Here is a 20,795-nt window from a genome sequence, read left to right as displayed (position 1 = left end):
AAATAATTCACATCTACTTAGAATCCCTACTTACAAATGCTTTAGGGAGGAGCAGGGGTAAAGGGCTGGGATCATAGATAGGGATTTCCAAAATATTTTAGTTTCTCGCCTCGTGTACACGGATTAGTGAACTTTGGAGTGATTGGCAATGGCATGTTTTTTCTAGATAAAAACCCTGCCCCATGTCTAAGCTATAGGGAGTCAATGCTATGTAGCCCCTCCAGTTGCAATTCTCACCCATCACCTGCATAGGGTGTTTAGAGGTCCCTAGAGACTTGACCACATTAATTCTATTTCTATCCCACAGAAACTAGAATAGAATAAGAATAGAATAGAAGAATCGTGCCAGATTAGAATAAGAATCAGAACTGAGTCTTTGTTATATTGGATCCAAAGGTTTCCTTTATTTCATCCCTACCTCTCCCCTACTGGCCAAAAGTGAGAATTCAAAAGCAGGACACCATATTTTCTTTTTTTTTTCACGATTCATGTTTTTAAGCGCTAAAACTTGAATATTTGGCAAAGAAAAAAATGATTCCTTTTCTAAAATATGTTATGCAACAAAATTGTGAATCTGAATATACTCCAAGTAAAAGGTGCAAATGTCCCTTTTACATTTGGAAGTTTTTTTTTTTGCTTCAAATTTTTAGAGGTTTTCAGATTTTTAACAACTTTTCCTTGACTTTTTCCAGTTCAGAGTTTGTATGACATTTAGCAGATCTTCTCCCAATATGCCCACTAAGGTGGATGATATTGGGCTAATTTGATTGTTTGGCCGTAGGGCCATATATAATGAGGAGTATAGTTAGAGGAGTCGTTAGACCGAGAACCGCATCAATGAGCCGATGCTGTCCTCAATCCATCAGGAAAATCAAACCTGCCCAACGACAGCTGCCTAATTTTGGCCAGATATTGATCAGGGAGGCCCGTTGGGGGGGGGGGGTGGAGTGTCTCGTACATGGACAGATAAGCTCCCAAATCAGTCTAAAGGACTCTAATCTGCAGCTTAAATCTGCCTGAGTACCTTTAATAAGCCACCAATAAACCAGTGCTTTGCCATCTACTCCCAAATTTGCAAATTGCACAAAAATTGTTCCAGTTTTATGCCAGAATGTGAATACATTTAGATTGGAAATAAATAAGTGCCACTGCCTTTGCTAATGCATCCAAAACAGTGTGCATATAGTTTACTCATCACTTAAAAGCACATGTATTCGTATATATTTTAGACTTCAACATGAAAGTAAAATTAGGCACAATTCCAATTTTCTTTTCTTTACCATTGACTTGACCATTGCATTTTTTAGATATCTATAACTGAGGATGCATTCTTTCTCCAAAAATGAGACCCCCTAGTGCATATTGATAACATATTTGTTCTAATGAAACAAAAGCTGACTGCTCACATTCTAGTGTTCTCTGCCTTGTCAAGGAAATCCTGCTTTGTTTCCAGAATTGTTTTCTGGTTAAAATGGGTAAGGGCTATCAGTATTTCAAAAAGTCATTTTGCGGCGTCAGCCTGTTGTTTCTTTTCCCCTTTACTTTTCTCATTATGTTCCAAAGAAAGCACCAATAAAACTGGCGACATTAGGAAACAGAAATGTGAAGGGAACTCATCGGCACGGTTTCTTATCATCACAATTGTCATCTTCTTATTTATTAGACCAGTAGCAGATAGATAACAGAGAAATTAGCTTAGGAAAGCAAAGTTGGCTTTGGGAGTTCCTGTTTGCTTTAATGACCCATGTGACAGGATACTTCCTTATCATCTAGAGTACAGAACTTTCCCTGGATGTTGCAGTTTTTCAGAAGCGAGGTTTGGTACTAAATTGCTTCAAGAGTGTCAGTTCTTCTCCGCATCTTCCAAACTGAAGAAAAATATGCAATTTCAGCTATGTCGGCCTTACCTATTCTAATCCTGCTCTCCATCGTTCAGCCTTCACTTCAGCTGGGTAAGTGGTTTTACTAACTACATGTTATCTGTTTTTTAATTGTATTCTCCAGCACTATATGACTGCTTTGCCATAGTAACTTTATGGATGAATGAACCTCATGTTATACCTCTATATACACATACAGGTATGGGATTCATTATCCGGAAACCCGTTATCCAGAAAGCTCATGATTATGGAAAGTAAATTTCCCATAGACTCAATTTTGATCTAATAATTGACATTTTTAAATGATTTCCTTTTTCTCTGTAATAATAAATCAGAACTAAGATATAATTACTCCTTATTGGAAGCAAAACAATCCTATTGCGTTTATTGAATGTTTAAATTATTTTTTTAGTAAATGAAAAATATGGAGATCCGAGTTATGGAAAGAAATTATCCAGAAAACCCCAGGTCCCAAGCATTCTGGATAACAGGTTCTACACCTGTAGTTAACCCCCTGCTTTGCTATTAAATAAAATCAAATGGTGTTGTAAGGCTCAGAGTAGTCAAACACATCTGGAAAAATTTACATTGATCTCCATGAATAAATGTGTCAGGTTTCCTGCAGGATTCCCCTGTTTGACTTCCCATAAATTAAATATGTTACCTACTTCTGTAGTTACTTGCCCCCTTACCTGGAAAACCCCAGGTCCCAATTATTCTGGATAATAGGTCCCATACCACTACTAGGAAGGTTTGTAGAACAAATATCTGTTCATTTCTAATTAGCTGTTCATTTGATTATCGCTTGCTTCAATTGTGGTTGACTATCAAAATAGATTTTTACGGTATTGCAGGCTAGTTTTGTGCTGTGGATCTATTGGTGGTTAATTAAAGCAAGTGAATTTCTGCCGCACATAAAGGAAGTGAAAATCAGCAATGTTACAACATATTTTTATTCTCTAATATACAAATACATATACATACACCACCGCTTAATGGTTTAAAATTTAAGGATGAGCCCCCATGAACATCCCCTTTTTTGTATGTATATTAACAATGGAGAAGAACTCAAAAATGAAGAAAACAGCAGCACTCCGGTTGTTTCGAAAAATGTGAATCTTTACTAAGTGCCAAAGGCCAACAATGGAGAAGAACAGCACTCACAGGATTTGCTGAATCAGTCCCCCACAGGGACCTTCGTCAGGAATAAAACAATATATGCAATATATATATATAATTATGCAGCAGAGAACTCTGTAGCACTATACAGTAAAACCCAAATTTGTATGTTTTCAGGGGAACAAAAATGGTGTAAAACCTGGGAAAATGTAAAATCGGGGAAATGCAATATGCATTATATATTGATAGGATCACAAAAAATGGTGCAAAATAAGGGAAAACGTACTTTACAGTATGTAAAGTTGAGGTTTCACTTTCTATTCAAAGTCCTTACTTTCCTAGATATATATAAAAATCTATGAAGAATGGTAAATAGTCCAAGGAACGATGTGGTGCTGAGACCAGTCTAAGCATTGCTATTTCAATATTTCTTTCTTTTAAAAAACATTGTTGCCCAACATTAGTTCTCAGTCGGGCATGTAGAGATTGTTTTTATTGTCAGAGGGTATTTAGCAGGGCCATGTGTAGTTTTATTACGCTGTATTGTTTATTACCTAAGGATTTAACAGTCACATGATCTGCATACATCTGTTATTTTCATTCCATTGTTTACAATATTTATGGAAGAGGGAGAAGAAAGGGGAATTCCTGATGCCTCGAAATCTTCTTTGTTCTTGAATGCTTCTTAGATTGGCTCTGGTTTCCGAGAAAAGAAACTTCAGCAGTAGGAGTGGAAAGTTGGCGCTCAAATTCATGCCTCGAGGCATGAGAAGCTGCATTGCCATTTGCACAAATGGTCGGCGTTTTTTTGTAATTACAATTACAAATACTAGATAAACATTACAAACACCTAAATAACATTTAAACTGAAAATTTGCCCTTTGAGCTAATAATAAATAAAACGTTCTATATGGATTTAAAAGACTATCTCCATAGGTACTACATAAAAAACATGGCATTGTTTTCCTCCTACCTTTCTAATGCCTAAATTGGCTTTTATATTTAATGTATGGCTCTGAAATCACATCTAATCTAATTATAATTAATTTAGGCTATTGCACTCTTTAGTATATGACAGGAAGCAGTAGAGGCAGGACCAAGAGATACAGGTGTAGGGAAATGTAAATGGATTTGTTTCATTGCTGGCTTTGTATATAGCAAGAGATAATCTTAATATAGGGGAGAAGGAGTCGTTAAGCACAATGGGCATCTGAGAACATTTATACTGTAATTATATATAAATGTAATCTACAGCTGATGCTTTTGAGTTGCCTAAATGGTAAAGGAGACCCATGCAAGTTAGCCCATGGGTTCTGAGTGGTTAGACAGTTTTGGGCTGAAGGTCTCAGCTATATATCTCTTCTGTATTCGTAAGGCAACCTGCTGAACTGAGTTATGTGTAGTGACCTTGCTACCCCTAACCAGAAAGCAGAGGGATGGGTTGGATGCAAACAGTGTCTGAAAGAACACACTGTATGGAATTTATAAAAGTGAGAGAAGGAAATACAGGGACATGAACAAATGGTGCTTTGTAGCACCTCATTTGCGCTTGAATGTATGAATGTTTTTATTGGAGCTCATATCTCACCTCTTGGCAAAAACAACAGATATGACACATTTTATTGCTAGAGGCAGAATTTGAGCAATAGTCATGTTATAGTTAAAGCATTCACTCCAGCAGTGAGATGCCTGTAGAAGGGCTAAGGAAGATAAAGGAGTGGATAAAGAGCAAACAGCAGTCTCTGTATGAGAACTAGAGGACTAGGTGCTGACCACTCCAGTGTAGTTACCCATGGTAACCAATCAGATATTTGCTTTCATTTTCTAACTTGTACTAAACTTATCCATACTAATTGGTGATTGGGTGATTATTAGTAACTGTAACAGTACCACTTGGCCCCTATGTAAGTAAATCAGACCCTAGATCTCTTGCTAGACATCAATAAAACTTAAACTCTATTTAAGCTTTTATTTTAAAAAAATGACTTTTAATCATAAATAAAATGGTAATAATATGCTGACAGCATCTCTGGCTGTATTAAAATACTAAAGGAAAAACCTACACCATTAAATTAATAAGTAGATTAATTATCTCTTTAAAAAGCTTATCCTTTGCTTTACTTGTCCTTGCATGGGCATTGCCACAGGCTGGAAAGCTATAGCATATTTGATTTAAATACTTTGCCGGTAATATATTTTCTAAAATTTTCTTTAAAACAAACACGTTTCCGTTTTTCCTTCCAGAAAAAAACGCTACTAAAACAGTGTTTTCATCTCTTTTTCAGATTCTTCTATATTTTCCATATACAATGAAGAGCATAAGGTGTGCTTACAAGCTCAGATTTCTGGAGCCATCGTGACTGCCCCTTGTAAAGATAATAATGACTTACAGAAATTTAGGTGGATTTCTTTACACCAGTTAGTAAATGTTGGCGTTAAACAGTGCCTGGGGGCAACTGCTAAAAAGGACATGGCAGTCGTCACTACTTACTCTTGTGATGGGACGAGCGATCTTCAGAAATGGGAATGTAAAAATGATACACTTTTTGGAATCCAAGGAGATACCCTGCACTTGAATTATGGCAACGTGCAACATAAAGTTATCCTTTACAAAGGAACTGGACTGTGGAGTAGATGGAAGGTGTATGGAACAACGGATGACCTGTGCACTAAGGCCTATGAAGGTAGGGATTTATGTTTATGTAGAAAAAGTAATACGCTTGCTTGCTTAGTCAGAGTGCTCTTCTGAGCTGTTGAGCCACGTGCCTGGTAATAGCAAAATAAAACTGCTAATATTTCAGAATACCATTAAAAACATAAAACAAAATGTAATTACAAATGGCCTCAAAGGAACACTCTTAGTAAGTCTATGTTCATTTTCTATTTTGGTTTCGGTCAAAGGACCAGTAAAACCACAAAGTGAAAGAGTCCTTCATTCTTTTAATTAAAATTTACTGCACCCTGCATTTACTGATACAGCACAACCCCAATTTATAGAAATAAACTACTGTGTAAGACACATGGAGCAGCCATTCAAGATTGGGCATATGCACACCAGATGACAGCTAAGCTCAGCTGGTACAATGATTCTGGTTCTTACACAGATGGACAGCAGTCTGGAAACCTTTCTCATATAAAACAGCACATTTGTTGCCATGAAGTTGTTTATGGATTAATGATACTTTTTAGCAAGCAGTATAGATGGTTACCTTATACCTTACCATCCTGGGCATTTATAATGTAACCATTTCATTAATGCACTAGATTTGCTTGAGGCAAATATTTTCACTTTCTGGCTTGACTGGTCCATTAAAAAGCAATAAACCAAAACATTAAGGGATCTTAATATCGACAGCAAAATGTCAGCTCTTGTAGGATCCAGCCGGTTAAGTTTGCCATATGCCTTAAAATCTGCTTGATTAGCACGGTTGTCAGTTGGGCAGATTGCTGCCTGATCTGGTCACACAGGTATGGGGGCCCATGACCGGGTCATACAATGGGCCTACCATCTCACAAGGCCTGCATCAACTCACCAATGTGGTCTTTGCCTGATGGCATTAATCACTGGAAATACCCAGCCAGTGAGCAACAAGGGTGCACTGTTTGCAGTAGGAGAGAAAATGCACAGTAATTAAATGTTTTATAATATTGGCAAAATGAAAAAAAATGTGAAAAAGTTATATTAAGGGCAACCTAACGTCCTTAAAACCACTGGCTATTTTAATTACTCTTATGGCTTTGTTGCAACTTCCCACTGGCAGAAGCCCCATAGCACCCATAGTTGCTTTGTGTGTTCTTCCGGTGTGGCCTTGTTGTCCAAGCTCTGGTATAATGCTGACTAAGCTGCATTGTGGGACATGACAAGCCATATTTTCTATTGTCTGAAGAAGGTAAAGTATCCTTATCGCAGGGTAGTGTGGTGCTCCTGTCCATGGGAAGTGACAGTCCTATTCTCTAAGGCAGTGATCCCCAACCAGTGGCTCAGGGGCAACATGTTGCTCTACACCCCCATTAATGTTGCTCCCTGTGGCCTCAAAGTAGGCTTAGAGACAAGTTTTGGGAGCACAGAGTCAAAGTTTTACTCCAAGCAGAGATTCCTGCAGGCCAGAAATCCACATGCGGCTACTGAATAGCCAATCACAGCCCTTATTTGGCAACCCCAAAGAATTTGCCTGTATGGCTTAACAATACTTTTTACCCCTGAGTGTGGCTCATGAGTAAATAAAGTTGGGGATCCCTGCTCTAAGGTTAATAAGAAAGACCAATAATATAGGGCTTCAGTAACCCTTTAAACATCCACAATGGTATAATATATCATTATACTATTCACACACAATGTCATATACTGTGTCTTTAGCCAGCTCTTAAATTCAATAGGTTATTCAGAGTTGAATTTTATACAATCTGCTCAGCTTTAATAACATTTTTTACAGATGTATACACGTTACTTGGGAATGCAAATGGTCAGCCATGTGTATTCCCCTTTAAATTTCAAACTAAATGGCATGCAGACTGCACATTGGAAGGAAGATCCGACGGGAGGCGGTGGTGTTCGACAACTTCAGATTACAACAAAGACAAGTTATACGGGTTCTGCCCATCTACATGTAAGTTCCATACACATTCTATCTAGTGTGTAATTTGTATTGCAGTATCTGCCATATAAACTTTGCCAAAGGACAAGACAAGTGATAACGTTGTTTCCAGATTTTCGTTATTGAATTTTTTATATAAATTCTTTATTTTTAATCTTGAATGAATTGGGGAGAGAAAAGTAAAAAAAAGAAAAGGGGTAGGGGAATGTGTGTGTGTGTGTGTGTGTGGGGGGGGGGGGGGGGGGAGGGGGTATACATAGCCGATACATATGTAATGTGTTAAAACATCATTTTGTTATATTTGTACAGTTTAGTGTTTGGCACATTTGGTTTCATGAAAAGTGTGTTAAAATAGTGTGTTAGAATTGTTATTTTTTGGTGCATAATAGCATAGGGCGAGCTCAGGTCAAATAAAAACACCTGTTTGTCTGTAGAGACTTGGCATGGTTTATAGTGGAGCTACAATAACTTTGGTCAAGTCATTGCTGAATATGCATGAAAGAAAACAATTCCTGAGTTGATACTGGAATGGAAAACACTTGTTGTCCAACAATCAGAAAGATTGTGCTCCATAAGCCTTTGCATGATAAGGTATATATTCAAAGAATTCTATTGGGATAGCTAGGGGCAGGTGTCCATCTAACAGCCCATCTCTGGGGCGAGGAGCAGCTAGTAAGGATAGTGCTTCCCCAATTAGGTTTGTGTGGTTGTAGTAGAACCCTAGTGGTGACTGTGCACCAGGTAAGGGCCTCAGTGATTAGGTGAGTGAGTAGCGGGTCTGTAATACTTCCCTGGGTTGGTCCCATTAACAGCTCTGCTGTGTAGTGTAAGGAGGACTGTAATAATAACCTTTAGTACACCTCATCTGTATGTGCGAGTGCTGTCCAAAGTAAAAGTCTTCTGCATCAATATTATCGTGAGAGTTTACTAGCTGCCTTACAAGTAGAACATTACACACAATATAGAACTGTAGGTATAATGCAGGACCCCTCATGTTAATAAGGGAGAAAAGTATTGGCACTTTAGGCAACAGTTGTCTACAGAATATGATCAATAACATTTGTTTTTGGATGTAAAATAGTATAACAGTGTGGACTGAGGAAGAGTACAGTTAGTACTCGAAACGTTGGATTTTTTTGAATAAAATTTTTTCATTTTATCATTAAGTCCTTGTGTGTGCGGCTCTCTGTTCATATATTGCTTCATTTTAGCCAGCACCCAGGGCATTTGAACTTTTATAGGGTGTGCTCCACTCTTCCTTGTATACATATACATATATATGTGGTGGATGTCTTATCATTTTATTCAGAAATCTAAAAACATAATAAACATAATAAAAATCACAAAGTTTGCACAGTGCCTGGTAACCCATAGCAAACATGTAAATGGTTACCTCTTTAAAGTGGCAGTTCTCCTTTAAGTTAACTTAGTTAGTATCTTTAGTACAGCCTGGCTGTCTGATTGGCCAGAATAATCTTCTTTGTTGTGCTACTGGTTATTCTGTGCTCTCAGCAGAATTGCATTCAGAGAGCGCTAGGACGTGGAAGTTTTAAGTGTAAAAAGTAAAAGCACAATATGTTTTGTGCTATACAAGTAAAGGGGATATAACCCCAAAAATGCAATTTTGCCTAATGCAAGAAAGCTAAGCAGCTTTCCAATGTACAATTTAAAATTAAATGTATTTGCAAAGGAAAGCAATATTTGAATCTTGATTTCTGACTATTACAATTATGTAGCCAAATACTTGCAAAAAAGCCCAGATCCCAGTGGTGCCTCATGTGTGCCTGTGATCACTGACATGGAGGGTATTTACATTGGGCAGGACTGACGATTTTCCGATGGCAGAGAAAATGTAAGGCAGTGGTTCCCGGACTGTGGAGCTAAAAGTGCCAGGGAGGGCTCAGTCTGAAGCTCAGGTTAAAGGTCGATTAGGGTAGGGTTTAGGGTTAAAATTATTTTTTTGCTGCCCTAGATATTTATGGAACTATGGCAGTATGACTGCTACACCAGTGTTTTCCTGTATCTGTAACTTTGTGATCAGCTAAGTGGGTCCTAACCAGAGGTTGGAGCAGGGGCGGGCCAAGCTGTCCGGGCACCCTAGGCAACCCGGTCGGCCACCTCGCCCGCCCCGCCCCCTCCATTGGCGCGCATGCGCAGTTCAGGGGGGGGTGCGATGCCGTGGGTCATTTCCCCCGCCGCTTGTCATTAGTGGCGGGGGCAATGGCAAAGTAGGGGAACTAGTGGTAGGCAGCAGAGGCTTCTGCCTGGCGCCCCCTAATCATTGCGCCCTAGGCAGCTGCCTCTTCTGCCTACCCCTAGTTACGGCCCTGGGTTGGAGACTTGAAAAAGATCATCCACAGCCCCTGACCTTGGCATGTTGGTATTAGGGATGCACCAAATCCAGGATTCGATTAGGGATTTGGCCAAGATTCTGCCTTTTTTTTTTAGCAGGATTTGGATTCGGGCGAATCCATATCTCTGGACAAACCAAATCCAAATAAAAAATCACATGACTTTTTGTCACATAAACACGGAAGCTGAAAATATATCGCTGCACACTGCACACTCGGTTCTCTTTGGCCACTCCTTATACAAATTTGAATATTTCAAGTTGGATTTGGTATTTGACTGAATCTTTCACGAAGCATTTGTTTAACTGAATAACAAAATAGTGGATTCAGTGCATCCATAGTTGGTATGGACACTCTATGTGCCATTGCACTACAAATAGTACATTGGTTATGTTACTTATAGAAATGACCAATACAACACATTGAAATTATATGTTCCAATCCAAGAAATGTGATTAACTAGGAAGGAAGGTATTAGCTTTCCCAAAAGACACAAGACACTAGAAAGATGTGCTTTCAAAACTGGACTGCCCTGCTCACCCTCTACTAATTTATAACTAAGGGGAATTGCTTTACGGAGATCCTTATACAGGTATGGGATTCCTTATCCGGACACCCGTTATCCAGAAAGCTCTGAATTACGGAAAGCCCGTCTCCCATAGACTCCATTATAATCAAATAATTCAGAATTTTAAAACTGATTTCCTTTTTCTCTGTAATAATAAAACAGTCCCTTGTAATTGATCCCAACTAAGATATAATTACCCCTTATTGGGGGCAGAACAGCCCTATTGGGTTTATTTAATGGTTAAATGATTCCCTTTTCTCTGTAATAATAAAACAGTCCCTGTACTTGATCCCAACTAAGATATAATTACCCCTTATTGGGGGCAGAACAGCCCTATTGGGTTTATTTAATGGTTAAATGATTCCCTTTTCTCTGTAATAATAAAACAGTACCTGTACTTGATCCCAACTAAGATATAATTACCCCTTATTGGGCGCAGAACAGCCCTTTTGGGTTTATTTAATGGTTAAATGATTCCCTTTTCTCTGTAATAATAAAACAGTACCTGTACTTGATCCCAACTAAGATATAATTACCCCTTATTGGGCGCAGAACAGCCCTTTTGGGTTTATTTAATGGTTAAATGATTCCCTTTTCTCTGTAACTTGATCCCAACTAAGATATAATTACCCCTTATTGGGGGCAGAACAGCCCTATTGGGTTTATTTAATGGTTAAATGATTCCCTTTTCTCTGTAATAATAAAACAGTCCCTTGTAATTGATCCCAACTAAGATATAATTACCCCTTATTGGGGGCAGAACAGCCCTATTGGGTTTATTTAATGGTTAAATGATTCCCTTTTCTCTGTAATAATAAAACAGTACCTGTAATTGATCCCAACTAAGATATAATTACCCCTTATTGGGGGCAGAACAGCCCTATTGGGTTTATTTAATGGTTAAATGATTCCCTTTTCTCTGTAATAATAAAACAGTCCCTTGTAATTGATCCCAGCTAAGATATAATTAATCCTTATGGGATGCAAAACAATCCTATTAGGTTTATTCAATATTTTATTAATTTTTTAGTAGACGTAAGGTATGGAGATCCAAATTACGGAAAGACCCCTTACCCGGAATACCCTTGGTCCCGAGCATTCTGGATAACGGGTCCTATACCTGTAATAAAACGTTACATTTCAAAAGCTGCAACATAATATTTGGGTGAAATGTCCTGTGTTTCCAAGTCGTGCAGTGCCCCTGACACTAGAGCACCTACCGGCAACAAACCTGTTGTTTTCCTGCCAAAAACTAAGGTTAAAAAGAAGAGGGGGTGTCTTTTTTTTCATAAAACCTTAAAAATGTTAGAAATGTGATCTATTTTAGTAATGAAATCAAATCGTCCTTTTCCTTCCTACACACATATATATTTTTAGCGTTTTCTGCAACCTAAGCTTTGTCCTAAATGACAGAAAATAAAGCTTCATGTTGATTAGATTATTATAACTTTAGCTCCATTGTTTTATATGAAATGTATTTTAGCTGACAAAAAGGGACAGAATTTTCTGAAAGCTGGTTTTATCATTGAGGAAGGCAAGGAAGTGACCTGAGGTCTAACAGTCTTCCCCTATAAACCGCACATCGAAGTGAAGCTAGCAAGCCAGAGAGCCTTTCAACAAAACGAGTCGCTTCCTTTTCCTGTATTCCTGAATACTGATAGCACACAAAACCGAAGAGATTACATGAGAGGAAAAGGTTCACGCTAAACAATAGTCATCACAAAAAAACTCATTTCACATATCTGAAAGCCATCCAGAATTTCCTTTTTTTCTGACAAGGACCAGATAACTGGTATGTCTATCCCTTCATGGGTTTCAACTCCCACATAAGCCGTAAAAAAGTTATCATTTGTATACTCTCTCTATATATGTATATGTATATATTTACACACCGTGTGGAATGGTATTATGTGGAAACCTGCTTGTCCAACATGTCATTCCAAACCAAGGGTGTTAATATGCTTAAATAGCCTTTAACCTCTACTTTTCTAGGGATGCTAGATGTTGGAACATTCTCCATGGGGTTTTCAACACTGGTTGAGCACTGCTGTTGGGGATCAGGACATCCTTATATCAGTGATCCAGTTTATCTCACAGGTGTTCAGATCAAAGCATTGTGCAAGCCTAGAACTGACCATTACTACTTTGTAGGGTTGCCATCTGGCCCGTGTTTGACCAGCCTAGCTGGTAGATCTACAAATTCTCCAGATCTACAAATTTGTAATACCCTATAAATCCCTTCCTTCCCGACCCTCTCTGCTGCTGCTGCTGCATTCCCCCTTATAAAGACAGTCCCACCTATGTCCCACCTATTTTCCCCCACCCAGTCTGGTCCTTTTCCCACCCATTCTACCTATTCCCACCCCCATTTGACATCACCTTCTACTCCTCACTCAAAGGCCGGTGTTACACAAAAAAGATGGCAACCCTATAAATTTCTGCTACACTAACCAACATCTCTGTTACTAACCACTACACCCAGTAATTAATTAGAGTTGGCACTAATAAAATCCCAAACACTGTGCATTCTAAAAAAAACAGAACTACTTTATTATTCCTTCCACATGTTCAGTACAATATAAAACAGGTTGTGTTGAGTTTGCATACATTGTAATTGAAATAGGTTCACTTTTCAAATATTAGATATACCAGTTACATACGTCACCATAGGTCTATTCACTAGGGGTGTAAGTTTTCCTATATTATAACCGGAGTGCCCAATAATGATTGGTACCGATGACAAGTAGCAGGGGATTTTAATGAAATGCAGAGACATGAAAGTGTCATACACCAACTGCATTGCACTACAATTAAAGGACAGGGGAAGGCACATTGTGATTACCAATATGTGTGCCAATATTAATAAATGAGCGGTTGACGGGTTTGAAAAAACCAAGTATATCATGTTGGAAACGCCACCAAGTCCTTGATTCATCTTTTTGAAATGTGTATGGGTTCTTCTCATCTTGTAATTATAATAAAAACATCTACCCCGTTTTAAAATGATTCACTGCATAATTAAGTACCCAGTTTTACATGAGTATTATTTCCTTTGATTACTTGGGATATTGGTGGATTAATTGGTGCCGTCCTGGACATGTGACTATATGTTATGTCTTGTTGCCATTTGGGTCTGTAAGTACTTAGAGGTAACTAGAGGCAAAGTTACCTGTGGGTTACTTAATACCCCCTGGTAGATTGTGTTTGGTCACTTTTTTGCACAAACTACAGTTTTATGCACTTTGTACACATAGGTGTGATACACAGTAAATAATACTACTACACTAGATGCTGTGTTCCTCTCATTGCTCCCTCTCGCAGCCTTGGCTTTACATGGAGATCACACTGGTGATTAGACACTTGGCTGAGAGTATCTTCTAGAAAATATTCTAGATATCAGCATTTGAGTTTGAGTATACTGGGTCATCAAAGTTGATTCAGAGTGATTTTGTGTTACACAATTATGACTGTTGTCAGTTTATTTTAAAAAACTATATATATATATATATATGCAGAAAAGATGATCAATATGTTTTGAGCCAACTTTCAACATTAATGAAATTTGTTGTTCCAAATGAGCGTGTAATGATGCGGGTGTTTCACCATTTGGATTCCTGTAGGCTTGTACCAGGGGAAATATATGGGCAGGGGCAATGATAGCAGATAAATGGTGGCAAAGGTGGAATGAGAAGGAAGACATTGAAAGGCCACATAGAAAGGACCTGCTAACTACACTTTTTTTTGTATTGACAGTTGTTCTAAGGGTGAAGACATGGAGCTACTAAGTAGCAGCTACTTGTCATGACTACTAATTGCCAGAAAATCCCCTACCACAGACAATACTGAGAATTGCTTCTGCTAAAATACATGTAGAGACAGTTATCAGTAAATGATCAGCATTGTCTATTTTAGTAGCTGTGACAAGTAGCTGATACTAGTAGCTCTGTGTGTCTTCACCCTAAGGCGATTTTGGGAGATCGCGCCGCCGCGTGTGCCATCCCGCCGGCGACTTACATGTTCGCCGGTGGGATGGCGGGTCATGGCAACTCGGGGAGATTAGTCGCCCGTGACAAGGGAGATTTGTCGCGGGCGACTAATCTCCCCGTGTGCCAGAGCCCTAAACCAATATGTGCTGTAACTGATTCACCTCTATGACATGGAGAAATAACAGCCTATTTTATTTTTCTGCTCCTAATTTTGTTATTTCAGCTATTAGTGATACGTGGTGGACTACAGATTCAGTTACAGGAGTCCATTACCAGATAAACAACCAGGCAGCGCTCACTTGGTTTCAGGCACGGAAGAGCTGTTTACAACAGGAATCTGAATTATTAAGCATCACTGAGATCCACGAGCAAACGTTTCTCACAGGTATTGGTGTGTGCAGGCCCATGCTTTCTCACTAGGATACACCCAGTTTGGATCAGAGCAGACTGAACCCAGGCATTGGCACTATTTGCAGATTGTAAGGAGTGTGTTTGGGTATAGGTTTTTTTCATATAAAGTTGATAAAAACTGCCATGTTGTCTCCTCAAGACCAAGCTGGCAACTTTTGGGGCCTCTGTATGGGGCTCTTATAAATGCCCGATGAACGATATCTGGCCATATCTAAACCAGATATTCACCTGACTGGTTGGAAAAATCCTGTTACGCAAGGACCACATGAGATCATTGATCGAGTCCTCGCCTAATGGGTTTTCATGAACCATGATCATGCATGGGAGGCCAAATCAGACAACCTTACCAAACAAACTTTAACAATGTTCAAGTGATAGTGAAAATAGCACCCAATATTGCCCTTTGCCCATGCTCAGGCCATAACAAATGAGCCGTTAAGTACGCTAGACCAATCAGCACTCAAAGTTATTTGCTGAATGGTGGCTATAAATGACTAGTGTCATGGACAGGGCTGCTTAATGAAATGTATTCTAAGCTACATATCAGCATGTGCATTGTTACTGGTGCACTATAGGTGACACTTACTGCTATAAGAGAGGGGGCCATTAGAGTGTTTCAGCCAGAGCTCCCACTGGCCTCTTGTGACATGATTGATAAGCTGCCATGGACTGTATTTTCCATTTTCTTTCCACAGGCTTAACCAATACAATGACTACATCTCTCTGGACTGGACTTAATAGTTTGAATTTCAATGCAGGCTGGCAGTGGAGTGGTGGAAGTCCATTTCGTTATCTAAATTGGGTTCCAGGTACATATTTTTTCTTTCTGCAATCTGTAAAATCTGTACACATGTTACATTTTATTCCTAGCTTATATTAGCCTGTACATCCATGCCAGACATGCTACATATCTAACAGGGTTACCAGTAATGGTATGGAGTTAAAAAGTAACAGAGCCCTCCACTATTATAAATGACTTCTACGGGCTTCTACAATGCCTTCATGATTCCTTTTGTACTCATAGAACTGAAGTAAAAAAACTCTCACTGCTGATAGTTTCATCTTTCAGCTTCATTTCTTATGTCCAACCCACAGCTGTCAATAGCACCAAAGGGACCGGATGTAGAGAGTAATTCAGATTTTCCTAACCTACTGCCGAAGGTCCACACCCCTCATAGCACTGTTTATTTTATTATTTCCACTTTTTGTTTCCTAGAGAAGCCAGTGAGGTTACTTAGCACCTTTTGGCAAATGGGTGGTGATAGTGAATCTGTCTGTAACTTGACCCTGTCGCTTCCTGCTGTATAGCAGGGCTTTGTGGGTCAGAGGAAAGAACTGTATTGTATTCACTGGACTGCGGGGTATAAGCATACATTTCATGGATAAGCTGCAACCCTGTTTGTGTGGTGTTTGTTAATGTTATATTTAGTTGTTTGTCCCTACTGTGCAGTAAGGCAATTAGGCGCCCATGCCTAATTGCCCTCATTATAACAAGTGCTGTGCGCCAGTTTGCCAGTTGCACATTCTATTATCCATGAGATGCAAGGCACACCTTCCATGGGCAGTCAGTAAGTGCAGGGCTCCCTCTGTGCATAATACCTACAGAATTTATTTTAACACCAGTGGAATCACTCACCATTGCGCACCACCATTTGCTTCACAACTAAGGTTGCACAATTAACTATCTGGGCAAAGTCTTGCACCTCTTAAATTTATGATTATTTTTGCCACCTGAAATGATGGTGAAATGATGCAGTGAAGGTAAAAAAATGATGAATTGAGTTGATATTTTTCAGTACAAAAACCTGTTTTGTATTCTTTAAATGTATTATCTAAATGTATCCTCAACTGTGGGGTTGGCTCACCCAGGGGAACCCAATCTATCGGTAAGGAGTGGATTGCCTGAAGGCAAGTAAGGCGTAAGGCGTAAGGCGAGTACTTAAATGATGCTCTGGCTACCCCTGGAAATTTAGCAGAAATAAAGTTACAGCCATGTTTATATATTTGTAAGCATTGTATGAGTAATACAATAACTTTTATTGCTTTCTAGGTGGCACCAAAAACTATGCATGGTAGCACAAACCCTCACCATAGGAAAAAATTGATTCCATTAATAACCAGCTACGGGCACACAGCCACAAGTTGCTTGTGATGCATGATCCTTAGCAGCGTTCTGGGCAGTTTTAAAATGGGAGACCCTGGCAAGGGGCAGTATACTCTCTTGTTATGATCTTAAGGAATAGGGCTATTGCTTAGAAATATCTAAGGTTTTATTGTTTCTTGCACTTTTAAAAATAATTAAAACCACTTTAATTGTCTAACTTCCAGTCACTTGCTGGTTCTGCCGAGTCCCTGTTGGAGTAGGAGGTATATGAAATATTTATGCTTCAGGTTTAACTGGAGAAAAAAAATGTTCTTCTCGAGAATATATTGTCTTTTGTGTTAATGATAAGTTCTTAATGCATTGTACTGATATTCTCTCAATTCTTCTAGGAAATCCTTCATCTGAACCTGGGATAAATTGTGTGACACTAAATACAGGAAAGAATGGAAAGTGGGAGAACAAAGAATGCAATCAGAAACTGGGATACATATGCAAGAAAGGCAGCATTACATCCAGCACATTTGTAATGCCCTCTGGTATGAATGTACAATCTTGTTGAACACCTGGCAGACCTGGACCTATATAGATAGGAAACACAATATTTGCCAAATGTATGGAGATAAGCCACTCTCCCTCTCTTTGCTGCTTAAAGAACCTTCTGGGAAAGCTTTCCTATGTTGGAACATTGCTTTTGGGATTTTCTTACATTCATATATAATATGTTCTGCACTGATGTTGGGTGATCAGGTCTAGCTTATGTCAACATTTCTTGGTGTTCAGTTGGCGTAAGGTCAGGTATCTGTGTAGACCAGTCAAGTTCTTCCACTCCCATCTCAGCATCAAATTCTGTGCTTTTATATATGGACACCCCTATCTACCTAATACAGCATACGTACATTAGTACACAGTTGCTACAATGTATCCCCAATGCACCTGTAGCAAATGTTAAACCCCATGTCAAAAAATTTAAATTTGGTGTATTTAAAAATGTTGCTAAAATGGTAAAATCATTTTAGATAGCAGTACCCTGTATAGTTTTCTCAGTCTTCCTTTGGATTTGTCTAATACAGTGTTCAAAGAATACTTCTCTTGAGGTATCTAGTATAAATAAATTTAAAGCAACTGGACTTGTTTAGTAATCATTGAAGACGTTTCACTACTCATCCGAGCAGCTTCTTCAGTTCAACTGACTGGTATGGGAAGTCCTCAGCATATGTACTCTTCCACTAATCCAATCACAATGGCACTTTGTAACTCTTCAGAAAGGTGACATCTGAATTCCTCCCTTCTCTTGAGGTCTTTCTCACATTTCTAGAAAGATGTTACAGACATGCAGATTTGACCTGCTTCTAGAGACCATCTGTTTCTTTCTTTATGTTCAAAGGCCCAATCCCAAGCCTTTATTTTAGGGATCTTCAGTGGCCAGAAAGAAACCTATACATACTTACTGTCAGTGCAAATACAGAAGATAATAAATGCACTAAAAATGTGCTTTAAGTTGGGGCGCAGAACATACTATTCTAATATAGTTCACTATTGATCTTCATTTTGTATTTCTCTTTTTAAACTATTACATTTTTTTTTGTTCTGCTTCTCTTTAACTGAGAATAAAAATGTAGCTTGGAGAATTCCTTTGGCTGGTGACAAAACAGCCAGAAAGCATTTCCAACTGCATTGATAGAGAGGGAAGGCAGGAAACTAAGAAAACATGACTAATAATAAACAAGGAGTCATTTAAAAATAGGTTGGTCTATAACAAGTTTCTGAGAGTAGCTCTGTCTATAACATAAAAGAAATCTGTTCAAAGTTGAACTTCCTATTCATACAAACCAATACTCATCTTATTTGTACATCAACGACCCAGAATTGTACTTATCCATGCTAATTCCTTACATCTTGTTACAGAAAGTGACAGTCCAATCAGCTGCCCACCATCATGGCTGCCTTATGCTGGTAATTGTTACACCGTGAAGAAAGAGAACAAAATCTGGAAGGAAGCGTTGTCTTCATGCAGAAAAGAGGAAGGAGATCTGGCGAGTTTCCACAATGTTGAAGAATTAAGTTTCATCTCCTCTCAGTTTGAATTTGGTAAGTAACAAATATCAACATAGCTGTCATCTCTATACATTTTTTACTCAATGTGGGGTTTTATAGTTTTATAGTTTTATCATTAAATGAGTCATTTCTTTTAATAATAGAGCAAACAACAAAGGTTTGGATTGGACTGAATGATCAAAAAAGTCACATGTACTTTGAATGGAGCGACGGAACTCCGGTGTCATATACCGTGTGGCTAAGGGGAGAACCATCTCACCGTGACAATAAGCAGGAAGACTGCGTTGCATTTGACCCCAAGGTGTGAAACATTTTTGGTAGTGCCATTTTACAGGACTTTGGCACTAGCCACAATGGGACACAGAGGCATTCAAAGGCCCTGGTAAGTATAGGGTCTTATACTCCTCTGTGCCCCTTGTTGGCTAGTGCCACTTCAGTGTTTGTGTTGTGGCCCAAAATTCTTTATTAATTCTTATTGAACCAATATTTGTTCATCCACCTCTCGAAATCAACATTATTATTTCTTTATACTTGTAACGTTTGCAGTCTATGTGGACAGGCATTAATGTTAATTGTGGTTCTCTCCTGTGTTAGACAAATTGTTTCATTATAAATCAGTCTCTTAAAACAAAGGAATGCAGGGAATGCTTTGAGATTGTAGATGCCTAATATTTGAATGATCAAACTTCATCTTGTTTAAGTAGATAGTCAAAGTGACTTTACAATGCCCCTATACTGTAAAACATATGTTCCTCCCTTCATAACTATATTAAGTTCCTAAGCAAAAACAGTCAGTTACATGTGCTGTAGCACTGTTCCAGTGACTCCCAAATAAAGACTAGCAGTCATAAGAAAGTAACAATTTGAAACAATATTCCAATATTGAAGGACCAGTACCAATGGAAAATAAAAGTATTTGTTAATGCATTTAAATATAATACACTGTTTTTCTGCACTGGAAAAAAGAATACTACAACAGTTTTAAAAAATAAGCAGCTGCGTAACCATGGGGCAGCCAATCAAGTTCAAAAAGGGCTAAATAGGCTTAATTTTTGACATTATTGTTCCTCTAAACTTGTAGATGCAAAAAATATAGGGAATAAATATTCTAGTGCCTTCCAAACAATCAGATATCTTCAATGGTTTATAAAACATACAATCTATGGTTCCCAGATTAGAAAAGAGCTGAGTGGCTTTTTGGTCATGTGTCATTGAATCTCACACTTATAAACTAGAGCACAGTATCTTAAAGGCACTTAGGAAAAGCGCAGGGTATCAGGCAATGGTAAAAAGATGTTTCTAGGGATAATCAAGCTAAGCAAATGCTCAGTGCATCACCCTGGAAATACCATAAAAAGACTTAATTTGTCTTAATGACAGCAAATCAGGTTGCCATCAACCAATCTACCAAACCAAGTAACCTTGCAGACTGAGTGAAAAGCCATCATGTTCTTACATATTGAGTATGCTCTGTCAAAACCATATGAGGGATTGACTTACTAATACAGGTATTTAGGTGCACCAATGCAGCTGCCGTTATCAACCAATAAGATCTTTGCTCTCTTTTTCTGTCTTGTAGTAGACTGACTATAATAGGGACATGGGCACTGCAGTTGCCCATGTCCCAACGCCAATGATGTCATACACTGTGTCCTGTGTCCAACCTGTGGAACAAACACAGCCAACAATAAATGCTACAGTACTTATCTATCTCATATTTTCTTGT

General features: G+C 38.6%; 1 protein-coding gene across 1 annotated transcript in view; it reads left to right on the top strand.

Annotated features, from left to right (window-relative positions):
- Positions 1–1,685: 1,685 nt before the first annotated feature.
- mrc1 (mannose receptor C-type 1) overlaps positions 1,686–20,795 on the top strand; it is a 48,167-nt gene continuing 29,057 nt past the window's right edge. Inside the window, exons 1-8 of the mRNA XM_012965627.3 lie at positions 1,686–1,952; positions 5,285–5,683; positions 7,433–7,606; positions 14,723–14,884; positions 15,606–15,719; positions 17,404–17,550; positions 18,920–19,102; positions 19,213–19,370. Coding sequence (XP_012821081.2) covers positions 1,895–1,952; positions 5,285–5,683; positions 7,433–7,606; positions 14,723–14,884; positions 15,606–15,719; positions 17,404–17,550; positions 18,920–19,102; positions 19,213–19,370 — 1,395 coding nt within the window. The 5' untranslated portion in view covers positions 1,686–1,894. The remainder of the gene's footprint in view (positions 1,953–5,284; positions 5,684–7,432; positions 7,607–14,722; positions 14,885–15,605; positions 15,720–17,403; positions 17,551–18,919; positions 19,103–19,212; positions 19,371–20,795) is intronic.

This window comes from Xenopus tropicalis, chromosome 6 (assembly GCF_000004195.4).
Source record: "Xenopus tropicalis strain Nigerian chromosome 6, UCB_Xtro_10.0, whole genome shotgun sequence".
NCBI classification, from domain to species: domain Eukaryota; kingdom Metazoa; phylum Chordata; class Amphibia; order Anura; family Pipidae; genus Xenopus; species Xenopus tropicalis.
The sequence above is the reverse complement of the archived record's forward strand: the minus strand, read 5'-3'. Positions and strand labels throughout refer to the sequence as shown.